The sequence below is a fragment of the Piliocolobus tephrosceles genome, chromosome 15 (assembly GCF_002776525.5).
Source record: "Piliocolobus tephrosceles isolate RC106 chromosome 15, ASM277652v3, whole genome shotgun sequence".
In the NCBI taxonomy this organism is placed as follows: domain Eukaryota; kingdom Metazoa; phylum Chordata; class Mammalia; order Primates; family Cercopithecidae; genus Piliocolobus; species Piliocolobus tephrosceles.
In genome coordinates, this window is record NC_045448.1 from 44,010,425 (window position 1) to 44,035,653 (window position 25,229).

At 50.2% G+C, this 25,229-nt stretch overlaps 1 protein-coding gene across 2 annotated transcripts; it reads left to right on the forward strand.

Annotated features, from left to right (window-relative positions):
• The first annotated feature begins 110 nt into the window (after positions 1–110).
• On the forward strand, positions 111–24,333 carry ABCG8 (ATP binding cassette subfamily G member 8). Of its 2 annotated transcripts, none has more exons than XM_023195729.1 (13): positions 111–262; positions 5,833–5,934; positions 7,486–7,642; positions 13,533–13,771; positions 14,292–14,424; positions 14,535–14,804; positions 17,929–18,091; positions 18,176–18,259; positions 20,065–20,264; positions 20,676–20,752; positions 21,410–21,677; positions 23,427–23,554; positions 23,639–24,333. In XM_023195729.1, the coding sequence occupies exons 1-13, from the start codon at positions 200–202 to the stop codon at positions 23,774–23,776; spliced, it is 2,022 nt and encodes a 673-aa protein (XP_023051497.1). In that variant the 5' UTR covers positions 111–199; the 3' UTR covers positions 23,777–24,333. The 2 variants fall into 2 exon arrangements, with proteins under 2 accessions (XP_023051497.1, XP_023051498.1); XM_023195730.2 differs by having other exon boundaries at positions 171–262; positions 18,179–18,259; positions 23,639–23,864.
• Positions 24,334–25,229: the final 896 nt, after the last annotated feature.

The following is a 25,229-nucleotide window of genomic DNA, read 5'->3' on the forward strand; positions in this document are numbered from 1 at the left end:
TGTACCTTTAGCCAGCGCGTCCTTATCTTGACAGTGGGCAGAACACACACACGTTTGTAGGTGGGCTTGCCAGAGAGGAATGCTGGGAGAGACGGGCCCAGGGCAGGAGGCTCCAGGAAACAGAGTGAAGACACTGGCCCTGGCAGGCAGCAGCTGGGTCTAAGAGAGCTGCAGCCCAGGGGCACAGACCTGGGGCCCCATGGCTGGGAAGGTGGCAGAGGAGAGAGGGCTGCCGAAAGGGACCACTGCCCAGGATGCCTCGGTGAGTGAGCAATGGAGAGTCGTCCCAGGCCCGGTGGGCAGGCAGGAGAAATCGAACCTTTCTCTCTTCCCTCGGGAGCCTTCTGTCCTAGCACCACCCGGACAGCAAGCAGTGTGAGGACATGGCCATGGGACAGTTTCCTGCATGGCAGAGGGCTGAGGGGAACAGATTCAGGGTCCCAGAGGCCTCTGAGGTCACTTCCTGCCCTAAGAAACACTCCTTTAGGGAAATCATGTTCTTATGTGTGATGTGGGACAATTTCACTTTTTCTTTTTTCTTTTTTTTTTTTTGAGACAGAGTCTTGCTCTGTTGCCCAGGCTGGAGAGCAGTGGCGTGATCTCGGCTCACTGCAAGCTCTGCCTCCTGGGTTCAAGTGATTCTCCTGCCTCAGCCTCCCAAGTAGCTGGGATTACAGGCACCTGCCACCACACCTGGCAAATTTTGTATTTTTTAGTAGAGACAGGGTTTCACCATGTTGGTCAGGCTCAAACTCCTGACCTCAGTTTACCCACCCTCAGCCTCCCAAAGTGCTGGGATTACAGGCATGAGCCACTCACCTGGCCAGTTTTGCTTTTTCCAAATGAGACTCCATCACAGAAATGTGCCCACACATGCCAGGGGCTCCACTGGTGTCTCCTCTGCCCATGTGGTTGTCAGGTTGGTCTCAGTAGTGAAGTGATGGGTGAGACAGGGTGACAGATGGCTTTTGTGGGAACATCAGCATGCGTGGCTCTAGCAGGCAATCGTAAGGTCTGGGAGAAAGCTGGAAGGAGTAGAAGCAGCCAGGTGGCAGGAGGTGGAGGTACGTTTCCTTCCTCATTTTACCTGAGAAGTGTTTACTCAAGAAATAGCCTTTGACTGAAATCGGGGTGTGGCAGGATTTGAAACAGGAGGCTAAACTGGAAGAGAGGCAAGAAGCAGATCCCCACTCCCACCGCCTCACCCCATCCCACCTTTCCATCTTTGCCTGTTGTGCGTAGGAGGGAGGAGAGAAAGACAAGCATGATTGAGGACTCCGCACCCAATGGGGAAAACTGCCTGGACTGGCCTTGAGTTTCCACGACTTGACTTGGCCAGACCCAAGGAGCCCACCATTTCTAGTCAGTTCTGCAACCACCACACCTGACCAGCTCTGCTCTCTCAATACCCTGTGGGGCCCACCACTTTGGGGAATGGTTAAAGCCTGAAATAGAATAGAAAGCTAGCAGGGCTTTGGGAACACTTTCCGCCCGGGAGTGCTGACGATTCAGCCACCACAGCTTGAGAGGCAAAGAAATGCTAGGACTGCACCAGAAATGCACTCCAGCCCTGCCATTTCTGCTTCCCTTCTGTCCGATCCTGTCACTCCAGGTGCTGAGCAAGGGTCTGCCCCTAACACGTGTGGGGCTTGGAACAAGAGAATGAGGGTCACATTTCCTGTGTCTAGATATATAAAAGTCACCAGTCAAGCTATAAGAACAGTCAAAGATACCCACACTCCTCAGCCTCCCAAAGTGCTGGGATTACAGGTATGAGCCAGTGCTCCTGGCCAGTTTTGCTTTTTCCCAATGAGACTCCATCATAGAAACGTGCCCACACGTGCTGGGGACTCCATTGGTGTCTCCTCTGCCCATGTGGCTGTCAGGTTGGTCTCAGTAGTGAAGCGATGGGTGAGACAGGGTGACAGACGGTTTTTGTGGGAACATCAGCATGTGTTCTCTAGTTTCTATCCTCTTGTCTCAACATATCTTCCTCACAACCTGAAAGGTCAGGTGTAAATTGAGAAATTCTAAGGCGTCTTGGCTAGAATGCACTGGTACGGGGGAACCACTTCCAGCCCAAGCCACAGCCTGTCCCCCTTTTCTGCCCCCCTCAGCTCCATCCCACTCCATGGGGCCCTCAACACCCTGGGTGGTCACCCTCCTGCCTACCTGCATGGCAGCCCTGCCCTGCACAGACATATATACCTCTCTGGCCTAAAGGGCCTCAGGAGGTTGGGCCTGGGAGGAGGTGCACAGACCCTGGGGATGGACTTGGGGCCATTTGCACAGAGAATTCTGGCAGCTTAGGCACCTAGAGTGGTAAGTGCCCTTAACCCACACACTCTTCATGCCATGGGCAGGAGCAGCAACAGAGAAGGACAAGAGAGACCCTGCAGCAGGCAGAGCTGTGTGTGACCTAGGCTGAATGTTTCCATAAAATTCCTTCAGCCAGGAACAAGTCCTGCGTGTCCCCTCGCCAACCCTCCAGCCGCGAGCGTCAGTACATCACTCCCCGCGAGGCACAGGCTCCTCATCTCAGAACTAGAAACATGTACGCTGTGAGTTTCCTTCTTGCCTAGGCATCTGACTCAGGAATTCGATCAGAAGTTAATACGGGGAGAAATTACAATGTAGCCCAGCAGGAGCAGAGCTGGTTACCTACAAATAAACCTGCTTTTGCTTTTTTGGGTGTCGCCTGTCGGAAATTCAAGTGATGTTCTGACAGGCGTACTGATTAAGATGTCAGCCGAATAGATATTTAAGTATTTGAAAAATACAGAGAGTTTGTCAAAACCTCAGGAAGAGTCTAACAAATCCTTCCTGGGAGCCATGGAAAATATTTTAAAATGGAACAGAGGTCGTCCCCAACCCAGGCACGAATTTTCTTCCTCTGAAAGATGAGCTGCCTGTGCCTTCTGGAAGGCACAATCCCTCAGTGGTGGTTGGAGTCCGGGCTGGCCCACACCCGCCTTCCCAGCCCGCAGTGAAGGGGCTTGGGGTGAACCTTGGAACAAGGAACCAGGCACCTTTCCCCTTCCTCTTATCCAGTTTCTGCTCTGCCTCCTCTTTCTGTCAGCTCCCTACCCTTCTCAAAGTACCGCACAGCGGAACCCAGTTGGGCTGCAGGTCACCTCCACACATGGCTCCAGACTCCAAATGTCTGACCTTCCTTCCTCAGCCCCTCCTCCATGCCTAAATCCGACCCCGGGGTGTTTGGGCCAGCAGAAGTAATTTCTCAGCTCATTTACATTGTCTAATATCCCTCCTGCAGATATTTATTTTAAAAACAACAGCAAGATGCATGTTAGCCCACATGAGTCTCTTAGCAATGGATAAGATTTTTTTTTTTTTTGACAAAGTCTCACGCTGTGGCCCAGGCTGGAGTGCAAAGGCGTGATCTCGGCTCCCTGCACCTCCACCTGCCCAGTTCAAGCGATTCTCCTGCCTCAGCCTCTCGAGTAGGGTAGCTAGGACTATAGGGGTGCTCCACCATGCCCGGCTCATTTTTTTTTATTATTTTTAGCAAAGACAGGGTTTCACTGTGTTGGCCAGGCTGGTCTTGAACTCCTGGCCTCAGGTGGTCTGCCCACCTCAGCCTCCCAAAGTGCTGGGATTGCAGGCATGAGCCACTGCGCACAGCTGGCAATAGCTAAGATTTTTTGATGATTCAACAACAACAAAAATGGGACAACGAAGCAATGTGTACAGTGATGGTGGAGAGGGCGAGTGAGGGGCAAGGCCAAAGCGCTGATCTGCCAGGAGTCCAGCATCTGAGCTGTTTTCAATCTCTCCAGGAGCGTGGGGCACAGACCTTCTTACCTCCTCTCCCCCAACCTCCCTCCTGCTTTGGGGCTTTGGCAGCTGGGGTTGAGGTGGGAATGGAACTCTGGAGTTCTACTCACTGGCTTGCTCTCTCCATTTGACAACATATTGTGGAATATTGTACACAAATCAGCTTAAAGAACTCTCATGTACACGCCACCAATTACCAAAAGCTTTGAAGCCTGATCCCGCACTCCTACTGTGTCCCCTTTCTCCTTTCATCTCTTCCCGCTCCCCAGAGATAACCCCTCTCCTGAATTAGGTGTTTCTCTTTCCCATTTTTTTTTCTGTATAATTTTGGGTCTTTATGGTGATAATTCAAACATTAAGCAATGGAAGTCACTTTGGTCTGCTGTTTTTCACGCTCTCCCAGAACTCTGGGGGTTCCCCACAGCACGCCTGCAGCATACTGTCACCGAATTTCTTTCCCTCCGCCTCCACTGACCTGGAATGTTCTTTCCAAGGACTTCTGGCCCCCATCGTTGCCGGGGTACATTGACAAGAAGACTGATGTATGGTGTTTGTTATTTTCACGTAAGGCATACTCATGCTATTTTCACCTACAGCATGTGTGTGCATTGTGTACACAGTGAAAATAAACCCATCAGCCTCCCTCTCTGCCTGATCTGTCTCGCTCCATCCTAATCATCCTCATTTGTCTTACCTGCCAAAATCTAAGCTTTTGAACGGCCTTTTCATTGTCACATCCCAAATTCCAAGCCTGAAGCGTGTTCTGGGCTCTCCATAAGCGTTTGTTGGGCGCGTGGTTGATTGAAGGAATGTACAGTGTGAGAATGGTAGCTTGAGGAGGAAAGTCAATGGGAACTTCTTAATGAAAATGTACTTGTTCCTGCCTGACAGAAATGTAAGAAAAATTGAATGCAGTAAACAATGGAGGTCAGGCGAGGTGGTTCACTCCTGTAATCACAGCACTTTGGGAGGCTGAGGTGGGTGGATCACTTGAGCCCAGGAGTTTGCGACCAACATGGCGAAACCCTGTCTCTACAAAAAATACAAAAATTAGCTGGGTGTGGTGGCACATGCTGGTAGTCCCAGCTGCTTAGGAGGCTGAGGTGGGAGGATTGCTTGAGCCTGAGAGGTCGAGGATGCAGTGAGCTGTGGTCATGTCACTGCACTCCATCCTGGGTGATACAGCAAGACCCAATCCAAAGAAAAAGAAATGGTGGGGGACTTCCTAGTTGCTTCTTTGTTTGGGCCTCAATAATTTAAATGATTGAATTGTCAGAATAGGAGGAATTCAGGTCTGCAGATAGTAAGGTATCAGCTGACACCATGAAACGCTGATTTTTTAATGTACATTCAAATATACCACCACTTCAACAATAACAACAACATGATGATGACGATGAGAGGCACTACCTCTCAAAGCTCCCAGCAGCATTTTCTGTCGCTTCGTTGCATGAACTCCTCATCAAAATCAGATGTGAGGAGAAGTATGCCAGATGTTAGTGAGGACTAAGACGTTGGTTAGGACTTTTCTCAGAGTGGTGTCTTCATGAATATTGGGCATTAACTCTCGACAGCTACTTCCCTCTCATATGCTGCATGTGTCATGTCTGGTTGGCATTAGGAGATACGAAGCCAGCTGCAGGGAAAGTTAAAGGCAAAGGGTTTGCCCGCTCCAGTCAGATCTTCTCGGAGCACAGAGGTTTGTTTATAGAACTCTCTCCAGTCCAGAGTCTGGGTCTCTTTACCGTAAGCCGCTTGGCTTCAGGCTCCACCAGCCTGAGGTTGAGGTTCTCTGGGGCAGGTGCCCAGGAGAAGCCCCGAAGCTCTATCTGAAGGGAAGAGGAGATGGGCCCTTGTCAGCGCTCCTGTTTTCCCAAAGCTCCAAGGCTCCACCTGTGCAATCCTATCTCTTGCCAATTTGAGATTTCAACTACGTCAGCTCTAAGAAGTTGCTCTTACCTGTCGGTTTCCTCCTTGTCTTCTCCTATGTTCTCAGCGGCTTCTAAAGGAGCCCCTCACCTGTCCTGTCTCCCACAGGGCCTCCAGGATAGATTGTTCGCCTCTGAAACTGACAACAGCCTGTACTTCACCTACAGCGGCCAGCCCAACACCCTGGAGGTCAGAGACCTCAACTACCAGGTAGAGGCACGCCTGGGTTCAAGGGGAGAGGAGCAGGCAGGGACAGCCAGGAAATTCCCCAGGTGGAATAAAAGGGTGGGCCCACCTTATAGGCCCTCCACCCCCAAGGACAGAGTCCAGTCCACATAGATGCCTCACGTGTCAGGTGCAATAGGTGTCATCAATGGCATATATCAGAGCTGGAGGTTGAGAGGCTTGAAAGAGAATGAAATTGTTGTATAAACATAAAGCAAAATGTGTGAACCTATAGAAAAATGTCTCTGGGACTCTTTTTAAACTATATTTTGAAATAACTTTAGATTTTGGAAAAAATTGCAAAAATAATACAGTGTTTCCATATACCCATTGTCCAGCTTCCCCTAATGTTAACATCTTGCATACCCATAGTATAATTATGAACACTAAGAAATTAACAATGTACAATGCTATTAACTACAGACTTTATTCAGATTTCATCAGTTTATATATGTGTGTGTGTGTGTGTGTATGTGTGTGTGTGTATATATATATATTTTTGTGTAAAATGTATTATCCCTGGAGCTTATAAAACATCCAGAGTGCAAAGACAACCACTGACCTTTCAGAGGCACCCAGGAACCCCCTGGTCAGATTCAAGGATCCACATTCCCACACCTTCCCAGGGACCCAGATGGAACATGGTGGGGCCTGGGATGGTGAACTTCAGAGGCCCGAGTCTGGCTTCCTGTGGGTGTGAGTTAGGACAAGCCAATGAGCCTTTCTCTGCTCTGCCACTTACCAGCTGTGTGACCTTGAGCAAGTTACTTAACTGCCCTGAGCCTCATCTGTAAAACAAGGATTCTGATCGTGTCTGTGTTACATGTTTGCAATGAGGATTGAATAAGATGATGGATGTTAAGTGATTAACACAATGTCTTGCACATAGTACACATTTGATAAATTATTAGTAAATTACTATTATCAAGTGAAGACATTTTGCTTCATGTTTTGTTTTTATTTCTATACCACTATTGCACATGCCTTTCTTTTTTCTTTTTTTTTTTTTTTTTTTTTTTTTTTTTGAGAGTCTCACTCTGTTGCCCAGGCTGGGATGCAGTGGCGCAACCTTGGCTCACTGCAATCTCTGCCTCCCAAATTCAAGTGATTCTCCTGCCTCAACCTCCCGAGTAGCTGGGATCACAGGCACCCACCATCACACTCGGCTAATTTTTGTATTTTTAGTAGAGACGGGGTTTTACTGTGTTGGTCAGGCTGGTCTGGAACTCCTGACCTCAGGTGATCCACCTGCCTCAGCCTTCCAAAGTCCTGAGATTACAGGCATGAGCCACAATGCCCGGCCTGTACATGCTTTTCATTCCTCTTATCTTCAGACCTGGAAACAGCAGCTACAGGTTCTCAGCATGGATTCTGCTTCCGTGTTTGGTAAAACCTGGGTTGGGGCCTATTGCGTGTAGGTGAGGACATATCCTCTGTGGAGAGGGGCCACCTGGGGAATGAAGATGCTGAACAGAAGTTGCTGAAGCCCTCTGAACCATTCAGCTCTCTAAGGAACCTTCTGATGTCTCCCCACAGGTGGACCTGGCTTCCCAGGTCCCTTGGTTTGAGCACCTGGCTCAGTTCAAGATGCCCTGGACATCTCCCAGCCGCCAGAATTCTTGTGAGCTAGGCATCCAGAACCTAAGCTTCAAAGTGAGAAGTGGGCAGATGCTGGCCATCATAGGGAGCTCAGGTACCAGAAAGGCAAATCGCTGGGCAATGGTTTCTCTCCTGGGATGCAGAATGGTCCTTTGGACAAATGGATGCTTCTTGTGGAGCTCTTTGCTGACTAGTAGAATAATACAGCAGAATGGTTGAGAGCACAGGTTCTGGGTCAGACCGACCTCAGCTCAAATCCTGGCTCCTCCATTTGCTGGCTTTTGTGGGTAGGTGCTGTCGTTAAGAGTCATGAGTGTGCCTCTTGTCCACCCGGGGCTATGGCCAGAGCATCTGACTTTGGCTAACACCTGGACTGAAAGATCAGCAAACAGCTTCAGCATGTGATATTCTTTTCAGACTCCTCCAGCCATGAGGGGCATTGGTTCAGGTTGCTCCTCCGCAATCACATTCTGATTATGGCCAGAAGCCCCTGCCACTCTCACCTCTCAGGCTCTCCAGCATCTTACTTAGCACAACCTTCACTCGTCTGCAAAGAGCCACGTTCTTGGAGTGCCTCAAATTGTCATTTCCACAGCCAGTTTTAAAATGAGAGAATGTCTGAGCTGAAAGGAGGCTTGGGGAACAGAGTTCATTCTCATTATGTTCCACCTTTCTTTCCCCTACCAGTTTGGAAGCATTTTCAGAGGAAGGTGTTCAAACTCCCTACTCCTTAGTGCGTCTAGAGTATTCTCTTGCGCGGGATCACGCGCGCACACACACACACTTCCCTCATTTGACAGATGAGAAGCCTCAAATCCAGAGAAATTGAGGGATTCTCATAAGGACACATGTTTAATGCAGAGCTAGAACTAGAACTTTGGTTTCATGATTCTCGGATCAATGCATTTCTCCCTGGGACACCCTTACATAATGTTAGAGAGAGAATATTATATCTTTCAATTAATCATTTCCAGAGGTAGAGATTACTCAATTTTGTAAACATCTGCTCCAAACTTTTACACCCGTCTGGTACATAAGTTCTGTTTACTGTTTAACCAAAGATCAAATGAAATCTTATGTATAAATGCACTTTGTAACTGAAACAGCACCACAGTCACGAAGTTCCTTTCACTCTGTCCCTGTCCCTGCAATCCTGACCTAAATAAGAAAAAAGTAGATCCCAGCCGGGCGCGGTGGCTCACCCCTGTAATCCCAGCACTTTGGGAGGCCGAGGCAAGTGGATCACGAGGTCAGGAGATCAAGACCATCCTGGCTAACATGGTAAAACCCTGTCTCTACTAAAAAATACAAAAAATTAGCCAGGCGTGGTGGCGGGTGCTTGTAATCCCAGCCACTCAGGAGGCTGAGGCAGGAGAATGGCGTGAACCCGGGAGGTGGAGCTTGTATTGAGCCCAGATTGTGCCACTGCACTCCAGCCTGGGCGACAGAGTGAGACTCCGTCCCAAAACAAAAAAAGGAAAAGAAAAAGAAAAAAAGTAGAGCCCTCATGGGCCTACTGTTGTATTTTTATTTATAACATCTAGTAGTGTTTCTTGTTGTATCTGCTTTTTCTTCCTGAATCCAGCATCTAGGGGACACATGGGTCTTTACTTAGGGTCATATCATGGTTAATACTTCACACATACAACCCTCTAGCTGTCAGTATCCCTAATTTGTGGTTGAGGAAAGTTCAGAAAGGTTGAGCAAGAATTATATTCAATATTTGGGAGGTTGAGGCAGGAGGACTGCTTGAGGCCAGGAGTTCAAGACTAGCCTGAGCAACATAGGGAGGAGACTCCATTGATAAAATAATTTTTTTTTAATTTAAAAAATTAGTTGGGCAGGGTGCCACGCCCCTGTAATCCCAGCTACCCAGGAGGAGTGCTTGAGCCAGGAGTTCAAAACTGAAGTGAGCTATGATTGTGTCACTGCATTCCAGCCTGGGCAACAGAGCAAGATCCCATCTCTTAGAAAGGAATGAATAAATTACATTGAATAGTCTCCTGGTTTTTTGTTTTTTGTTTTTTAATTGGTTTGGTTTGTTTTTGTTTTTCTGAGACAATCTCTCTTTGTCACCTAGGCTGGAGTGCAGTATGTGATCTCAGCTCACTGCAACCCCCGCCTCCTGGGTTCAAATGATTCTCATGTCTCAGCCTCCTGAATAGCTGGGATTACAGGTGGGTGCCACTATGCCTGGCTAATTGTTTTTGTATTTTTTGTAGAGATGTGGTTTCGCCATGGCGGCCAGGCTGATCTCCAACTCCTGGCCTCAGGTGATCCGCTTGCCTTAGCCTCCCAAAGTGCTGGGATTACAGGCGTGAGCCACTGCATCCAGCAGCTCCTGGTTGTTTAACTATAGATTCAGTGTTGTTTGACTTCAGGTTTACTTGCCTGTGTAAAACAAAAAACAAAACAACAACAACAACAAAAACTTTAGACAAATAAACAGTAGAGTTATTTGAGCAAATAATGATTAATGAATCTGGTAGCCCTCAAAAACAGGACCAGTTCAGAGAGCGCCCCCAAGCAATTTAGTCAGGTGATATTGATAGACAGAAAAAGCAAGTGCTCTACAGAAATAGCTGATTGGTTACAGTTGGGTGTTCACCTGATTTATTTGAGGGTGATGTGATCAGGTGTTGGGTATGGACAGGATCTCATCAGTCGGTAGGTTGAGGCAGGTGATTGTGACTGGCTGATGCTTGGCTGCCATGATTGGCTGAGACTCAGCAACTTGTCTCAGCCAATCTCTGTCTTAAGGGAATATGCTGCTAAGATAAGTTGCAGTTTGTTTACATACTAAGTTTGCTTGCAGTTTGCTCTGTGGGAACTCAAAGTATGCAGTCAGTCTCAGGTCAAATTTAGTTTAACTGAGCAATTGAAATTATTAAAATGATTTATTAGAAAGGTTCATCAACTACACTTCCTATGACTTTTACTGCCATCCCCTCCTCCCCCTGCCCAACACAAACACAAAAGAACGCTGGCCTTTAATTTTTAAAATATAAAGTAAACAGCCTGGCTAGGCGTGGTGGCTCATGCCTGTAATCCCAGCACTTTGGGAGGCCGAGGCAGGTGGATCACCTGAGGTCAGGAGTTTGAGACCAGCCTGGCCAATATGGTAAAACCCTGTCTCTACTGGAAAAAAAAAAAAATTAGCTGGGCATGGTGGCACATGCCTGTAATCCCAGCTACTTGGGAGGCTGAGGTGGGAGAATTGCTTGAACCTGGGAGGTGGAGGTTGCAGTGAGCTGAGATTGTGCCATTGCATTCCAGCCTGGGCAGCAAGAGCAAACTACTATCTCAAAAAAGAAAGAAAAAAAGAAAAGAAAACAGCCCTAGGCATTTTAGTTTCTTTTATCGATTCAGCAATACCAAAAGTGGTTTCCAATTGATGAGTTTACTGATTCGGAGATTCCAGCCATTCAGTAAGGGTCTTGAATGCCAGTGGGTGTTTTGTCTTAGTTCATGGAGGGTGTGTTAGTCCATTTTCACTCTGCTCTAAAGAACTACCTGAGACTGGGTAACTTATAAAGAAAAGAAGTTTAATTGACTCACAGTTCCTCATGACTGGGGAGGCCTCAGGAAACTTACAATCATGGTGGAAGGCAAAGGGGAAGCAAGGCACATCTTACATGGTGGCAGGAGAGAAGAGTGAGGGGAGGAACTGCCAAACACTTTTAAAACATCAGATCTCATAAGAATTCACTCACTATCATGAGAACAGCATGGGGGAAACCTGCCTTCATGATCCAATCACCTCCCACCAGGTCCCTCCCTCGACAAGCAGGGATTACAATTTTGGATGAGATTTGGGTGAGCCATACCTTATAAAGAGTCTCCCCGGATACCACAGGCATCCTCCATTGGAAAGGCTCCCCACCACTCTCACAAAGTTTTGCTCAGAAAACGTGGACTTCCTGCTTTCTGAGTGGGAATCCGTGGTCCCTGTGAATGTTGGTGAAGTCCCCTGTGCCCCTGGAGCCTGGCTCTGAAGCTTCTCTCCCAGGTTTCTCTCCTGGCTATTTTGCTCCACTTATGTTCTCAGGGATCTTAAATGAGGTACACCCAGAGATAGCGCACAGGCCCCTTCTACCCTGAGATCCTCTGCACAGTAACCAGAGAGATCATGTGGGGAAGCTTCTTGGTTTTTGAGGTTTGCACTGGGTGCTGTGGGGCTTCCTGCAAGAAGCACATAGTGTGTGACAGGAAGGACTTATCACATATGTATTGGCTCAACATGTGACAAGTCTGTTTGAACACAACTTGGAAAACTTGCTCTCCAGTAAGGAAATCAAAACTCCATCTGGGGCCGGGCACGGTGGCTCACGTCTGTAATCCCAGAACTTTGGGAGGCCGAGGCAGGCAGATCACCTGAGGCCAAGATTCAAGACCAGCCTGGCCAACATGGCGAAACCCCGTCTCTGCTAAAAATACAAAAATTAGCCGGGTGTGGTGGCAGGAGCCTGTATTCCCAGTTACTCGGGAGGCTGAGGCAGGGGAATCTCTTGAACCGGGATGGCAGAGGCTGCAGTGAGCTGAGATTGTGCCACCGCACTCCAGTCTGGGCCACAGAGTGAGACCCCGTCTCCAAAACAAACACGCAAACAAGCAGAAAACACTCCATCTGGGTGAGTGGAAAGAGCTCATTCCTAGCTCCACGGTAGGAAGATGCTCTGAGCCTGAGCCCAATCCGCACTCACATCTTAAACAGCTGTCACGGAAAGAGCCTCATTGAAAGCCTTTGGAAACTAGATCCAATCTGATGCTGACTTTCTCAAATCAATAATAATTAGTACATCATTTGGAAGAGGGTGGTGTTAACTCGAGTGCAATGAATCTTTTTTTAACCTTTATTTTAGGTTTGGGGGTACACAAGTAGGTTTGTTATATAGGTAAACTAGTGTAATGGGGTTTTGTTGTACAGATTACTTAATCACCCATGTACTAAGCTTAGAATCCAAGGGATTTTTCCTGCTCCTCTCCCTCCTCCCGTCTTCCACCCTCAGTTAGGCGAATCTTTTTTTAAAAAAAGAGAATTAAAAATACCACTGATGCATTTTGGGAGGCCAAGGCTGGTGGATCACTTGAAGTCAGGAGTTCAAGACCAGCCTGACCAACATGGTGAAACCCCATCTGTACTAAAAATACAAAAATTAGCCAGGCATGGTGGCAGACGCCTGCAATCCCAGCTACTCAGGAGGCTGAGGCAGGGAGAATTGTTTGAACTTGGGAGGCAGAGATTGCAATGAACTGAGATCACGCCATTGCACTTCAGCCTGGGCAACAGAGTAGGACTCTGTCTCAAAAAAAAAAAAGAAAGAAAGAAAGAAAGAAAAAGTACCACTGGTGGAAAGAAGAGAGAGATGGGTATACAGTCAGAACATATGTGTACACTGTGCTGTAGTTTTAAAATCGTTTCTACTTCTATTATTTCTCTATATTTTCCTCCATTATTTCTCAAAATAGATTTGGCTTTGCATTTTTAAAAGACACTCTATAAATGCTCCAAATTAGTCCTCACGAAACCAGCTTCTGAGCCAACCGACATTGAATAATGAGAGATTGCTGGCATGTTTGCCAGCCAAAAATAGTTACGTTAACACTAGCCTTGCTTGGGGAGAAAGGGCCTTGGTTGGTGGCAGAAGGGGACAAATGCTCCAGGCACCACCTGGCCCTGTGGCATCTAGGACTCTAGACTTCTCCTGTCAGGCCACCACTGGTTGGCCTGGCCTGAGCCCCCAGCGCCATCATGCCTCACAGCCCCACAGGGGTGCTCACATTGGCTGCAGACAGAAGGCTTGGAGCTCCATGTCCCGGGCCCACCCCATCTAGGTCCAGGGACTATGCCGCCTCTCCAGGGGCTGGTCACATCTGCAGGGACAGAGTAGTCCAGGGTCCTGGAGAGTGTGTGCGGAGCAGTGACTGCCAGGCTGGCCCCCACAGAAGCTCTGTTCTCAGGGATGTCTCTGGTGGCTTTGCAGGTTGTGGGAGAGCCTCGTTGCTAGACGTGATCACCAGCCGAGGTCACGGTGGCAAGATCAAGTCAGGCCAGATCTGGATCAACGGGCAGCCCAGCTCGCCTCAGCTAGTGAGGAAGTGCGTGGCCCACGTGCGCCAGCACGACCAGCTGCTCCCCAACTTGACTGTGCGAGAGACCCTGGCCTTCATTGCCCAGATGCGGCTGCCCAGAACCTTCTCCCAGGCCCAGCGTGACAAAAGGGTAACTGGCCCCAGTGGTGACCCCCAGGGTCCAAGAAGCCACAGTGTCCATGTCCCCCTCTTCCCCTGCTGCCCTGCCTCAGGTCCCAGCCACAGGTTGAGTTTGAACAACTCAGCTTGCGGTCCACCTGCCCTGGGCTGCAGCCTGCCCTCCACCCTCCTTTCAAACCCCACAGCCTGCCAGAAGCTAGCTCAGTCCATTGGTTCCCTTCATTGCACTTTTTAAGATGTGGGATGAGTGTATTTGCTTGTGTGTTTTCTGGGCCTCCATGTGGGTAGAGAGCCATGGTCCCCAGTACACAGCCATGTTCCTAGCACATGCCCGGCACATCGAGGCTGCTCGGGACCTGTGGAAAGAATAGGGGGAACCAATGTTGCAGCTTGGAACTCAAGTGCGGGAGCTGTCTCCCTTCACTTTCAAACCTAGCCAGAGGAGCAGTTGCCTTTATCCTTGGGGTCACAATGTGTCCAGCTCTGAAGGAGGCCCCTGGGGTGGTCTCAAAGCTCCTTCTGGCCCACAGGTGGAGGAAGTGATCGCGGAGCTGCGGCTTCGGCAGTGCGCTGACACCCGCGTGGGCAACACGTATGTGCGAGGGGTGTCGGGGGGCGAGCGCAGGAGAGTCAGCATTGGGGTGCAGCTCCTGTGGAACCCAGGTGAGGGCCTAGGGGGCAGATGGGGGCAGAGGGACCTGTGTGGTCCCCTCAGGCTTGGCTTAGACTGGCCAGAGCCCCACCGACTCACCAGGCTCCTCTCTGTTGGGCAGGAATCCTCATTCTTGACGAACCCACCTCTGGGCTTGACAGCTTCACGGCACACAACCTGGTGAAGACCTTGTCCAGACTGGCCAAAGGCAACCGGCTGGTGCTCATCTCCCTCCACCAGCCTCGCTCCGACATCTTCAGGCTGTTTGATCTGGTCCTTCTGATGACGTCTGGCACCCCCATCTACTTAGGGGCAGCCCAGCACATGGTCCAGTATTTCACAGCCATTGGCTACCCCTGTCCTCGCTACAGCAACCCGGCTGACTTCTATGGTGAGTCCCCAAGGCCAGCAGCCAGGGCCCTGGCACATGGGGCCTCCCCGATGCTTAAACCCTGCCCAAGCTTGCTACAAAGATTCAGGGGAGAAACTCCCAGAGGTTTCAAGAGAAGAGGAGCAAGGATGGGGAAGAACAGGGCGTGGTTTGCCAGCTGTCAAATGCTAGATATGAGGGCCTGGAAACAGAAGCTTCTGACAAATAGCCACCCTTCTGTGCATGATAGATGAGAAACTTGCAAGCTCCAAAGATGGGAGGGCATAGAATCCAAGAGGGTGGGGATCAATAAAGATCAGAATTTTTATTCAGACTCGGTAGGGAAACAACCTTTAAGGTCAAGAAGTCACCAGATCTTAAAACATGCCCTGGTGCTCCCACAGTGGCAGGGAGCCTGAGGGTGCAGGGTGGCAGAGGGGGGCCCAGGGTGGTGGCCTTGGCCAGAGAATCCCTAGATGTGAAAATTGCTGTGGCAGCCCCAGACTTACCCTTTGCTTGGCTCCTGAACCCTCAGCATATTACACGCACGGAGCGTGAGCCACTTCCTTCATTCTGCAGGGGACACTTGCCTTCCCAGGTACCTGGCCTGAAATCCTGAGTGCTGAGGAAGGGCATGGCTGCTAGACAGGCGGCATTGTTGTACCAGGTCCCGGGGAGGCAGCTGTCATGGCTTGTCCTGTAGGTCACCTGAGCCCCCAGCTTCCACCCAGGCTGGCAAGCTGTAGCAAGGACCCCACCAGTAAACAGGACAACAGTGATCATCTTGAAGGCAAACACGGGGCCCAAACATGCCAGGCCCAGAGGGTCTCCTGTTTGACTCTCAAACTCCTGCCACGCCAAGGCCATCTCCATCTTTACAGATGAGAAGCCTGGAGCCTGCAGAGCTAAACACCTGCTCCAGCACAGCTGTAAGGCACAGAACTGGGACTGGTGCCCAGCCCTGGCCCTGACTCCTCATCCAGCTGCCCACACCCTCCTCCTAGTGTCCCAGGTTCTCCACCATCCTTACCCCAGGAGGACAGGCCACCCCTGACCCTATGTACTCACATTCTGCGTGAACTCACAGAAAGGTCACCTCCCTCCCTGTGCTCAGGTGGCAGCCTGGCTTCCTGACAGTGTGTCATTCTCAGGCCAGCTATCCCCAGAATAGGGGCCAAAGGGCACCTGCCAACCTGGCCACCAGGAAATAATTTTAAGTAACCCTGGAGAGGGGTTACCAGAAGTCAAGTGTCCACAGCAGACCTGAAAACTCTTTTTTACATTTTATATTGTTATTGGAGGGGGCTCTGGACTACAAGCCCTGGGGCAGGAACCCCTCACCAACCTGGGATGCAAGAGCTACACGGGGCCTGGGGTGCCCAAAAATCTGATGTTTTGAGCCACAGTGCTGCACACTGGGGGGCCACATCATGGTTTATAAGACCGCGCCTAGACATTATCTTGTCTTGAGATGTGTTATGAAAAGGGGAGGAAGGGCCGGGCGCAGTGGCTTACACCTGTAATTCTAGCACTTTGAGAGGCCGAGGCGGGCAGATCACCTGAGGTCAGGAGTTTGAGACCAGCCTGGTCAACATGGTGAAACCCCGTCTCTACTCAAAATATAAAAATTAACTGGGTACAGTGGCTCATGCCTGTAGTACCAGCTACTTGGGAGGCTGAGGCATGAGAATTGCTTGAACCTGAGAGGTGGAGGTTGCAGTGAGCTGAGATCGCGCCACTGCACCCCAGCCTGGGCAATAGAGTGAGACTCCATCTCCAAAAAAAAAAAGAGGATATGGGAGGAGGGAAGGGGGAGAGAGAGGAGTAGGTCACCTCTAGCCAAGCCAAGGCTCTGGGAAAGGAATGGAGGGAGGGTGGCAGGCATGCATGGGTCTAGACTGAGCTGGGTATAGGGAGATCCTGGCTGTGGCTGGACTCAGTTTGCCTTTTCTGGCATTGCCAGGGCCTTGGAGATAGAAGGCAGAGGCACTGCAAGAGGATGGCTGTGGTGTGGGGCTGCCTGGTGCTCCCCACAGGTTAGCATCCCTGGGATTTAGGAGGCAGGGCTGATCAGATTGGGTCTCCAGCCGAGTTGCTGTCCCCTCCTGGTGCAGAGCAGCAGACCGAGGGGACAGTGAGAAATCTACCTGAAGCTAGCCAGTCCCTGGAACCCTCCAGCCAGACATCCTCCTGCTTTGGGCAGGCTGCCTGGGAAGCCAAGTTATTAATTTTCAGTGAGAGAGAGAACTCTCACTATCTGGATAGAACTCTCACCATATGGCTAGAACTCTCATTATCTGGATAGAACTCCCATTCTCTGGATAGAACTCTTACTAACTGGATAGAACTTTCGCCATCTGGATAGAACTCTCACTATCTGGAGGCCGGGCGCGGTGGCTCAAGCCTGTAATCCCAGCACTTTGGGAGGCCGAGACGGGCAGATCACGAGGTCAGGAGATCGAGACCATCCTCGCTAACACGGTGAAACCCCGTCAAAAGAGAACTCTCACCATCTGAATAAAACTCTGTGTGGGAATAGAACTCTCACTCTCTGGATAGAATTCTCTCTCTCTGGATAGAAGTCTCACTCTCTGGATAGGACTCTCACGATCTATCTGTATAGAACTCTCACTATCTACCTGGATAGAACTCTCACCATCTGGATGGAACTCTCACTAACTGTGAACCCAACTACTCAGCCTCCCCCTGACCAGCCCAACTTCTCCCCATGGAGGGGCACTGAGTCCTCATCAAAAGCTTCCTGGACAGCTAGAGTTGGAGCCAGAGCATGATTGTGATGTGGCCCTTGGCTCTGAAGGCTCTTGCTCTGTCCTAAGATATCCTCAAAATGAGCCTGGGTAGTAGGACTTGGGTGGGGCCTCTGCTGTTGACCAGTTTTTGATCCACTGCCCTTCCCCTGAGGCTTCTGCAGATGTGGTCAGGCCTGGCACGGTGAAGGCCCAGCCCTCGGGGTCCCTCTGCCTCTCTCTGCTCTGCCCCTTGCTTCGTGGCTGAAGGTGGAGAGCATGTCCCAGAGCCCCACGAGGGGTGATCAACATTGTGAGCTGGGCGTGCGCCAAGCTCCTCACCTGGGAGCAGGTGCCAGGGAACAGGCCACCCATGACTCCACATCCCCTGCTTGCAGTGGACCTGACCAGCATTGACAGGCGCAGCAGAGAGCAGGAAGTGGCCACCAGGGAGAAGGCTCAGTCACTTGCAGCCCTGTTTCTAGAAAAAGTGCGTGACTTAGATGACTTTCTGTGGAAAGCAGAGACGAAGGATCTTGATGAGGACACCTGTGTGGAAAGGTAATGTGGCGGGCGGCTCTGAGAGGAGAGCTCCCTGCAGAAGGTGGCTGCCCCCATGACCTGGCCACATCTTCTGCCTCCCAGCAGCCTGACCCCACTAGACACCAACTGCCTCCCAAGTCCTGTGAAGATGCCTGGGGCGGTGCAGCAGTTTACCACGCTGATCCGGTAATTATCTGTCTTTTTATTACTGACCCCCCGCTCCACCAAGTCTTTGTATATCACATTAAGCCTTTTCTATTTAAGTGAATTTAAAGGAGAAAATGAGAGAGAGAGAGTCATTTGAAAAAACAGCATCCTGGCCGGGCACGGTGGCTCAAGCCTGTAATCCCAGCACTTTGGGAGGCCGAGACGGGCGGATCACGAGGTCAGGAGATCGAGACCATCCTGGCTAACACGGTGAAACCCCGTGTCTACTAAAAAATACAAAAAACTAGCCGGGCGAGGTGGTGGGCGCCTGTAGTCCCAGCTACTCGGGAGGCTGAGGCAGGAGAATGGCCTGAACCCGGGAGGCGGAGCTTGCAGTGAGCTGAGATCTGGCCACTGCACTCCAGCCTGGGTGACAGAGGGAGACTCCATCTCAAAAAAAAAAAAAAAAAGAAAGAAAGAAAGAAAGAAAGAAAAAACAGCATCCAGTGGGGCGTGGTGGCTTATGATGCCTGTAATCCCAGCACTCTGGGACGCTGTGGCGGATGGATCACTTAAGTTCAGGAGTTCAAAACCAGCCTGGCAACATGGTGAAAGCCCGTCTCTACAAAAAATTACAAAAATTAGCCAGTTATGGTGGCATGGGCCTACCTTGTAGGCTGAGGTGGGAGGATTGCTTGAATCCTAGAGGTGGAGGCTGCACTGAGCCGTGATTGCACCTTCACTCCAGCCTGGGCAGCACAGCAAGACCCCATCTCAAAAAAAGAAAACAACATTGTTGGGACCAGCACTAATCTTCAAGGTGACACAGAACAGCCCTATTGCTTTTATTCTTTAAACAAAATTAAGACAACCTCACCAGCTGGAAGATTGTATAAATAGCACAGGGTCATTGAGAAAAATGTAGACAATAGGAGAGAATCTCTAGTAAAAAGGGAAGTCCCAGTCACACCAGCCCTCAAAGAAAACCAGACGGCACTACGTGGCATGTGTCTTTCCTGATGTTTCCATGCACACACATGTTTTTAAACGTAGTGGGATCATACTCTGCATGCTGGTTTGTAGCCGGTTTCTTTTCAGTGAGGGCAGCGCCTCTACCTCTTGTCTGATTGGGTCTTCCTCGGCATTCCAGTCAATCTAGCCATAATCACCCACCTGTTAAGTCCATCTTGATGGCCAGATTATCTTCCGGCTTTTACTACTACAAGCAATGAGGCAGCAGACATCATTGAGCACACATCTTTTTTTTTTTTAAACACAGAATCTATCTCTGTCACCCAGGCTGGAGGGCACTAGGGTGATCTCGGCTCACTGCAGCCTCCACCTCCCAGGTTCAGGTGATTCTCCTGCCTCAGCCTCCCAAGTAGCTGGGATTATAGGTGTGCACCACCATGCCCGACTAATTTTTTGTGTGTTTTAGAGATGGAGTTTCTTCACGTTGGCCAGACTGGTCTTGATCTCCTGGCCTCAAGTGATCCACCTGCCTCAGCCTCCCAAAATGCTGGGATTACAAGCGTGAGCCACCATGCCCAGCCTATCTGTACATCTTCACGGACCTAATTGATTTTTTTCCTGGGGATCATTTCTTTAACATTGCCAAGCTGATACATTATGACAAAAGTAACAACCATTTATTGAGTACCTACAGTGGGACAGATGCTGTCATCAGTTTTCTGATTTAATCCTCAGAGCAGCTCTAGGAGGCAGGTATTACCGTCCCCATTTTGCATATGAGAAAAATGAGGCGTACGGAGACTGTAACATTCCCAAGGTCACAGGGCTGGTGTATGTTGTTGCCTGAGCATCTCTTCCTTTTGGTTTTTAAGTCGTCAGATTTCCAATGACTTCCGAGACCTGCCCACCCTCCTCATTCACGGGGCAGAGGCCTGTCTGATGTCACTGACCATCGGTTTCCTCTATTTTGGCCACGGGAGCGTCGAGCTCTCCTTCATGGATACAGCCGCCCTCTTGTTCATGATCGGCGCTCTCATCCCTTTCAATGTCATTCTGGATGTCGTCTCCAAATGTGAGTGTGGCCACTGGCGTGGCCGCGCAGGACCTCAGCCACCTCTGAGCTGTGTTCCTCTGAGCTCTGGGTTTGATTTCATTGTGATTATGATATACAAGACAATCATGTTTTTAAAGTTTGCATGTTAATATTAGTATGCAGATGAAAGCAAATTACCGAGTCTTAGCTGTTCCTATCCTAGCAGGATTTATATTTGACAGCAGAACACGAGCTACAGACTTGCAAAACCTGAAGAGCCTCATCAGACATCTAAATTAGGATGGCTTTACTGTGCCTATTTTTTTTAAAAAATAAGAGACTTGGGCAATATGATAACTACTTTGAATTGTATTAAGAGAATCTCCAAAACAGAAACACTGTAGATTTATTCTACCTTTTCATTCTCTTTTCCTTTCCCTTATTTTTTAGGTTACTCGGAGAGGGCAATGCTTTACTATGAACTGGAAGACGGGCTGTACACCACTAGTCCATATTTCTTTGCCAAGGTGACTGGGCAGGGTTGAGAGCAAGTGCCCCCCACCCACCAGGGTGGGAGCAAGTGTGGAGAAAACACTGCTACAAGGAAGCCTTTTCTGAACCATGGGGCTATGGGTCATGTGAAGTCGCAGATGCCACCAGATGTCACATTTTCTAGGGGAGTTTCAGAGACTTGAACTTTTATTTTAAACATTTACCAAAACACCAGGATTGTGGACCAGGAATGATAGTTTTCTGGTCAGAAGGAATCTAAAAAAAAGAAATCCTCATTGTATTTTACCTCTTCGGAGCCTCACTGTGGCCCCCGAGCAGGCCAGGCAGGCGTTTCCAGGAAGCAGAGGTTCAGAGAGGCTACATGGCTCTCCAAGACCACATAGCTACTTGGTCTGGTCAGGGGAAGTAGGGACTTGAAACCAGGTCTTAGGACAGCAGGTGCCCAGTGCTGCCCTGGGGGAAACAGACTGAACTGCCGTAGAGGGAACCCTTGGCATCTGCAAGGGGGAAGCCAGCACTGAGCGTACCGGGTCCCAGCACACCCTCCTGCCACAGCCTCACCATCACCAGGAGGGAAGGTTGCCACTGGGGGGCGTAGATACTTTTAAACGTTTATAATAATGACAGTGAAGGTGCTGGCTTCATATCCTTGCAAGGGCTGTTCTTTGCAGATCCTCGGTGAGCTTCCGGAGCACTGTGCCTACATCATCATCTACGGGATGCCCACCTACTGGCTGGCCAACCTGAGGCCGGGCCTCCAGCCCTTCCTGCTGCACTTCCTGCTGGTGTGGCTGGTGGTCTTCTGTTGCAGGATTATGGCCCTGGCCACCGCGGCCCTGCTCCCCACCTTCCACATGGCCTCCTTCCTCAGCAACGCCCTCTACAACTCCTTCTACCTCACCGGGGGCTTCATGATAAACTTGAGCAGCCTGTGGACAGGTGAGGCCTGCACCCCGGGCCTGGGCCAGCTTTGTTAGGCCTCATGCGGCTGGATGAAGCCTGCTTTCATCCGGAGATGGACACTCGTCACTTGGATCCAACTTAAGGCTGGTCCTTCTGGAAGCAGAGGCCTTTGCCCACTGTCCTGGAGGCCAAAGGAACGATTTCATTAGAGATTCCAGATGCACCTCCTCCTATCCCATAGTCAATACCCAGAAGTCACCCTTGACTCTTTCTCTCCCTCTCCACATCCACCTGTGAGCCAGGTCGATTCTGCCTTGGGTTTCTCTGAAATGTCTGCTTGGCTGTGTCCCCATCCCTGGCTGCCATCGTTTAAGCCTGGGCCACTGCCATAGCCTGGTCTCTGTGACCTGGGGCCCTCCACATGCCTCTCGACTCAGCCATGCAGAGTGAGCTTTCCAAGGTGCAAACCCATGCCCCTCTTTGTTCAGATCCTCCCAGGGCTGCTCAATCCCTGCAGCCTCCCCAGCTTTCTGAAGCCCCCAGCACACCCCACCCTCTCACCTCTGAGCCAGCCAGCTGTTGTCTCCGGGAATGTCATGTCCTACCTTCCATGGGGCCTCGCTTCTGCCAGGGCTTTCCTGATGCATCCAGGCAGGGCTCACTGCCTCCTTTTCCTCCCCGTACCATGCCACCTCCATAGGATCAGGGCACAGGCTCCATCGTCTCTGGTGTGGGGCCGCTGAGTCTCCTCAGCCCGCACAGTCCATGAAGCTCAGCACATGCAGGCGTGCCTCATCACATCCCTCTTGAGAATTGCTATGGATCAAACGTGCGGGTGACCTCGTGGCCTCTCAGCTCCCTCAGCCCCAGTCTGTGTCCCCAGCATCCCCTCTGCCCTTTTGCCCCTTGGCCTCTCCCCTCCTTGCTCTTCAGAGAACTTGGGCCAGAGCCACCACGGCCCTGTCTCAGAGAGTGGAATGTGCCCTTGTGCAGGTGGGAGAGACTGTGGGAATGTGGGGACACCATGGGAACATGGGGAGACTGTGCGAATATGCAGGAGACTGTGTCAATATAAAGAGACCATGGGAATACGGGGAGACCGTGAGAATATGAGGAGACTGTGGGAATATGAGGAGATGGTGAGAATATGGGGAGACTGCAAGAATATAGGGAGACCATGGGAATATGGGGAGACTGTGGGAATATGTGGGAGGCTGTGGGAATATGGGGAGATCATGTGAATATGGGGAGACCATGGGAATATGGGGAGACTGTGGGAATATGGGGAGATCATGTGACTATGCAGGAGACCATGTCAATATAGACAGTGGGAATATGGGGAGACTGTGAGAATATAGGGAGACCATGGGAATATGAGGAAACTGTGTGGATATGGGGGAGACTGGGAATATGGGGAGATGATGGGAATATGGGGAGACCATGGGAATATGGGGAGACTGTGAGAATATGAGGAAACTGTGAATATGGGGAGACTGTGGGAATATGGGGAGACCGTGGGAATATGAGGAGACTGTGAATATGGGGGAGACTGTGTCAATATAAAGGAGATCGTGGGAATATGGGGGAGATCATGCAAATATGGGGAGACCATGGGAATATGGGGAGACTGAATATGTGGGAGACCGTGGAAATATGGGGAGATCATGCAAATATGGGGAGACCATGGGAATATGGGAAGACTGAGTATGGGGGAGACCATGTGAATATGGGGAAACCGTGAGAATATGAGGGAGACCTGTGAGTAACGAGGCTCTCTGTTTCCAGTGCCCACGTGGATTTCCAAAGTGTCCTTCCTGCGGTGGTGTTTTGAAGGGCTGATGAAGATTCAGTTCAGCGGAAGAAATTATAAAATGCTTCTCGGGAACTTCACCACCGCGGTCTCAGGAGATAAAGTAAGCGGGGAGGCCTCGGGTTCTAAATTATTGGACGTCCGGCTGCCCATCATTCTAATAAGCCCACTGCATGTCTGTCTCCAGATCCTCAGTGCCATGGAGCTGACCTCGTACCCTCTCTATGCCATCTACCTCATCGTCATTGGCCTCAGCGGTGGCTTCATGGTCCTGTACTACGTGTCCTTAAGGTTCATCAAACAGAAACCAAGTCAAGACTGGTGATTCACACCAGGCGCCTGCCCGCTGGTGGGGGACCTGAGCAGACTCTTCAACTGCACTCCCTCCTCAGGACCCCCTTCCTGGGGACCGTGAAGACAATGACCCTACAGATGCTCAGCTACATCCGGCCCACGGTGCTGCAGTGGCACAGACCAGCCACAGGATGGCAGTAGAATAAAGACAGTCGAAAGGGATTTCTGCTCACTGGCAGGAGACAGCGATGACTGGGAGTGAGAAAACCTGCACTCGGTGGCACCTACAACGTTGCTAATTTATTTCCTTTTGATATGCATTTATATAGGCAACTTGATATAGGATGGGAGCAAACTAGGAATGAATTGAGTAGCTAGACTGTGCAGGAATTGTTGGAACCCGGAGGGAACAGTAACAGTAGCTAGCAGATTTGGCTTCATCTTCCAGGGGCCCCACACTCCGTGGTGGGTCACCATCAATACAGAAAGTGACCTAAGATGTACCAGCAAGATGCCATCCCTTCTTTTTGTGTGAGGTCATGGGCTCCAAAAGCCAACGTGAACAATTAAAAATTTATTGAGCATCTACTCTGTGGCAGGTCCTTGCAAAAACACTTTAGGTGGACAATCCTTTGAGGTAAGTGGTATCCCATTTTATAGGTGTGAAAACTGAAGCAAAAATTCATTTTCCTAAGGGCACATGGATACTTTGTGGTGGAGTCATGTGGGGGTCAGAAAAGCCTTTGAGGCCCTTGGAGTTAGAGGGCAGAAGGCAAGGCCTGAGCTGCTGTAAGGCTTAGGAGTTCAGGAAGGCTACAGAAGATAAATGGGGTCTGTAGAGGGTGTGTGAACTCAGCCAGGCTTGTTAGAGTTGCATTTCACTGACTGATATGGTTTGGCTCTGTGTCCTCCCCCAAATCTCACCTTGAATTGTAATAATCCCCACGTGTCAAGGGCGGGACCAGGTGGAGATAATTGAATCATAGGGGTGGTTTCTCCAATGCTGTTCTCCTGAGAGTGAGTTCGCCTGAGATCTGACGGTTTTATAAGGGGCTTCCCTCTTCGCTCAGCTCATTCTCTCTCCTGCTACCTTGTGAGGAGGTGCCTCCCACCATGACTGTTAAGTTTCCTGAGACCGCCCCAGCCATGCTGAACTGTGAGTCAATTAAACCTCTTTTCTTTATAAATTACCCAGTCTTGGGTATTTCTTCATAGCAGTGTGAGAGCAGATGAATACACTGACCCTGCCTGGGTTTCAGGGCCAGCCTTGAACCTTTCACAGTGGCCAGAGGATGGGATGGCAGAGGCCCAGGTTTCACACTTCATGCCTGAGTGTTGGGGACTATCTGACTCAAAACAGGTGCACAGAGGGCAGGAGAGAATGTTCTCAAAGGAAAATTAGAGTTTAGAATCAAAAGAAGGGGAAGGTGGGTGTTTGGGAGGCAAATAGCAAGTGCTCTTCATAGGTTCACTAGAGCCGCGTT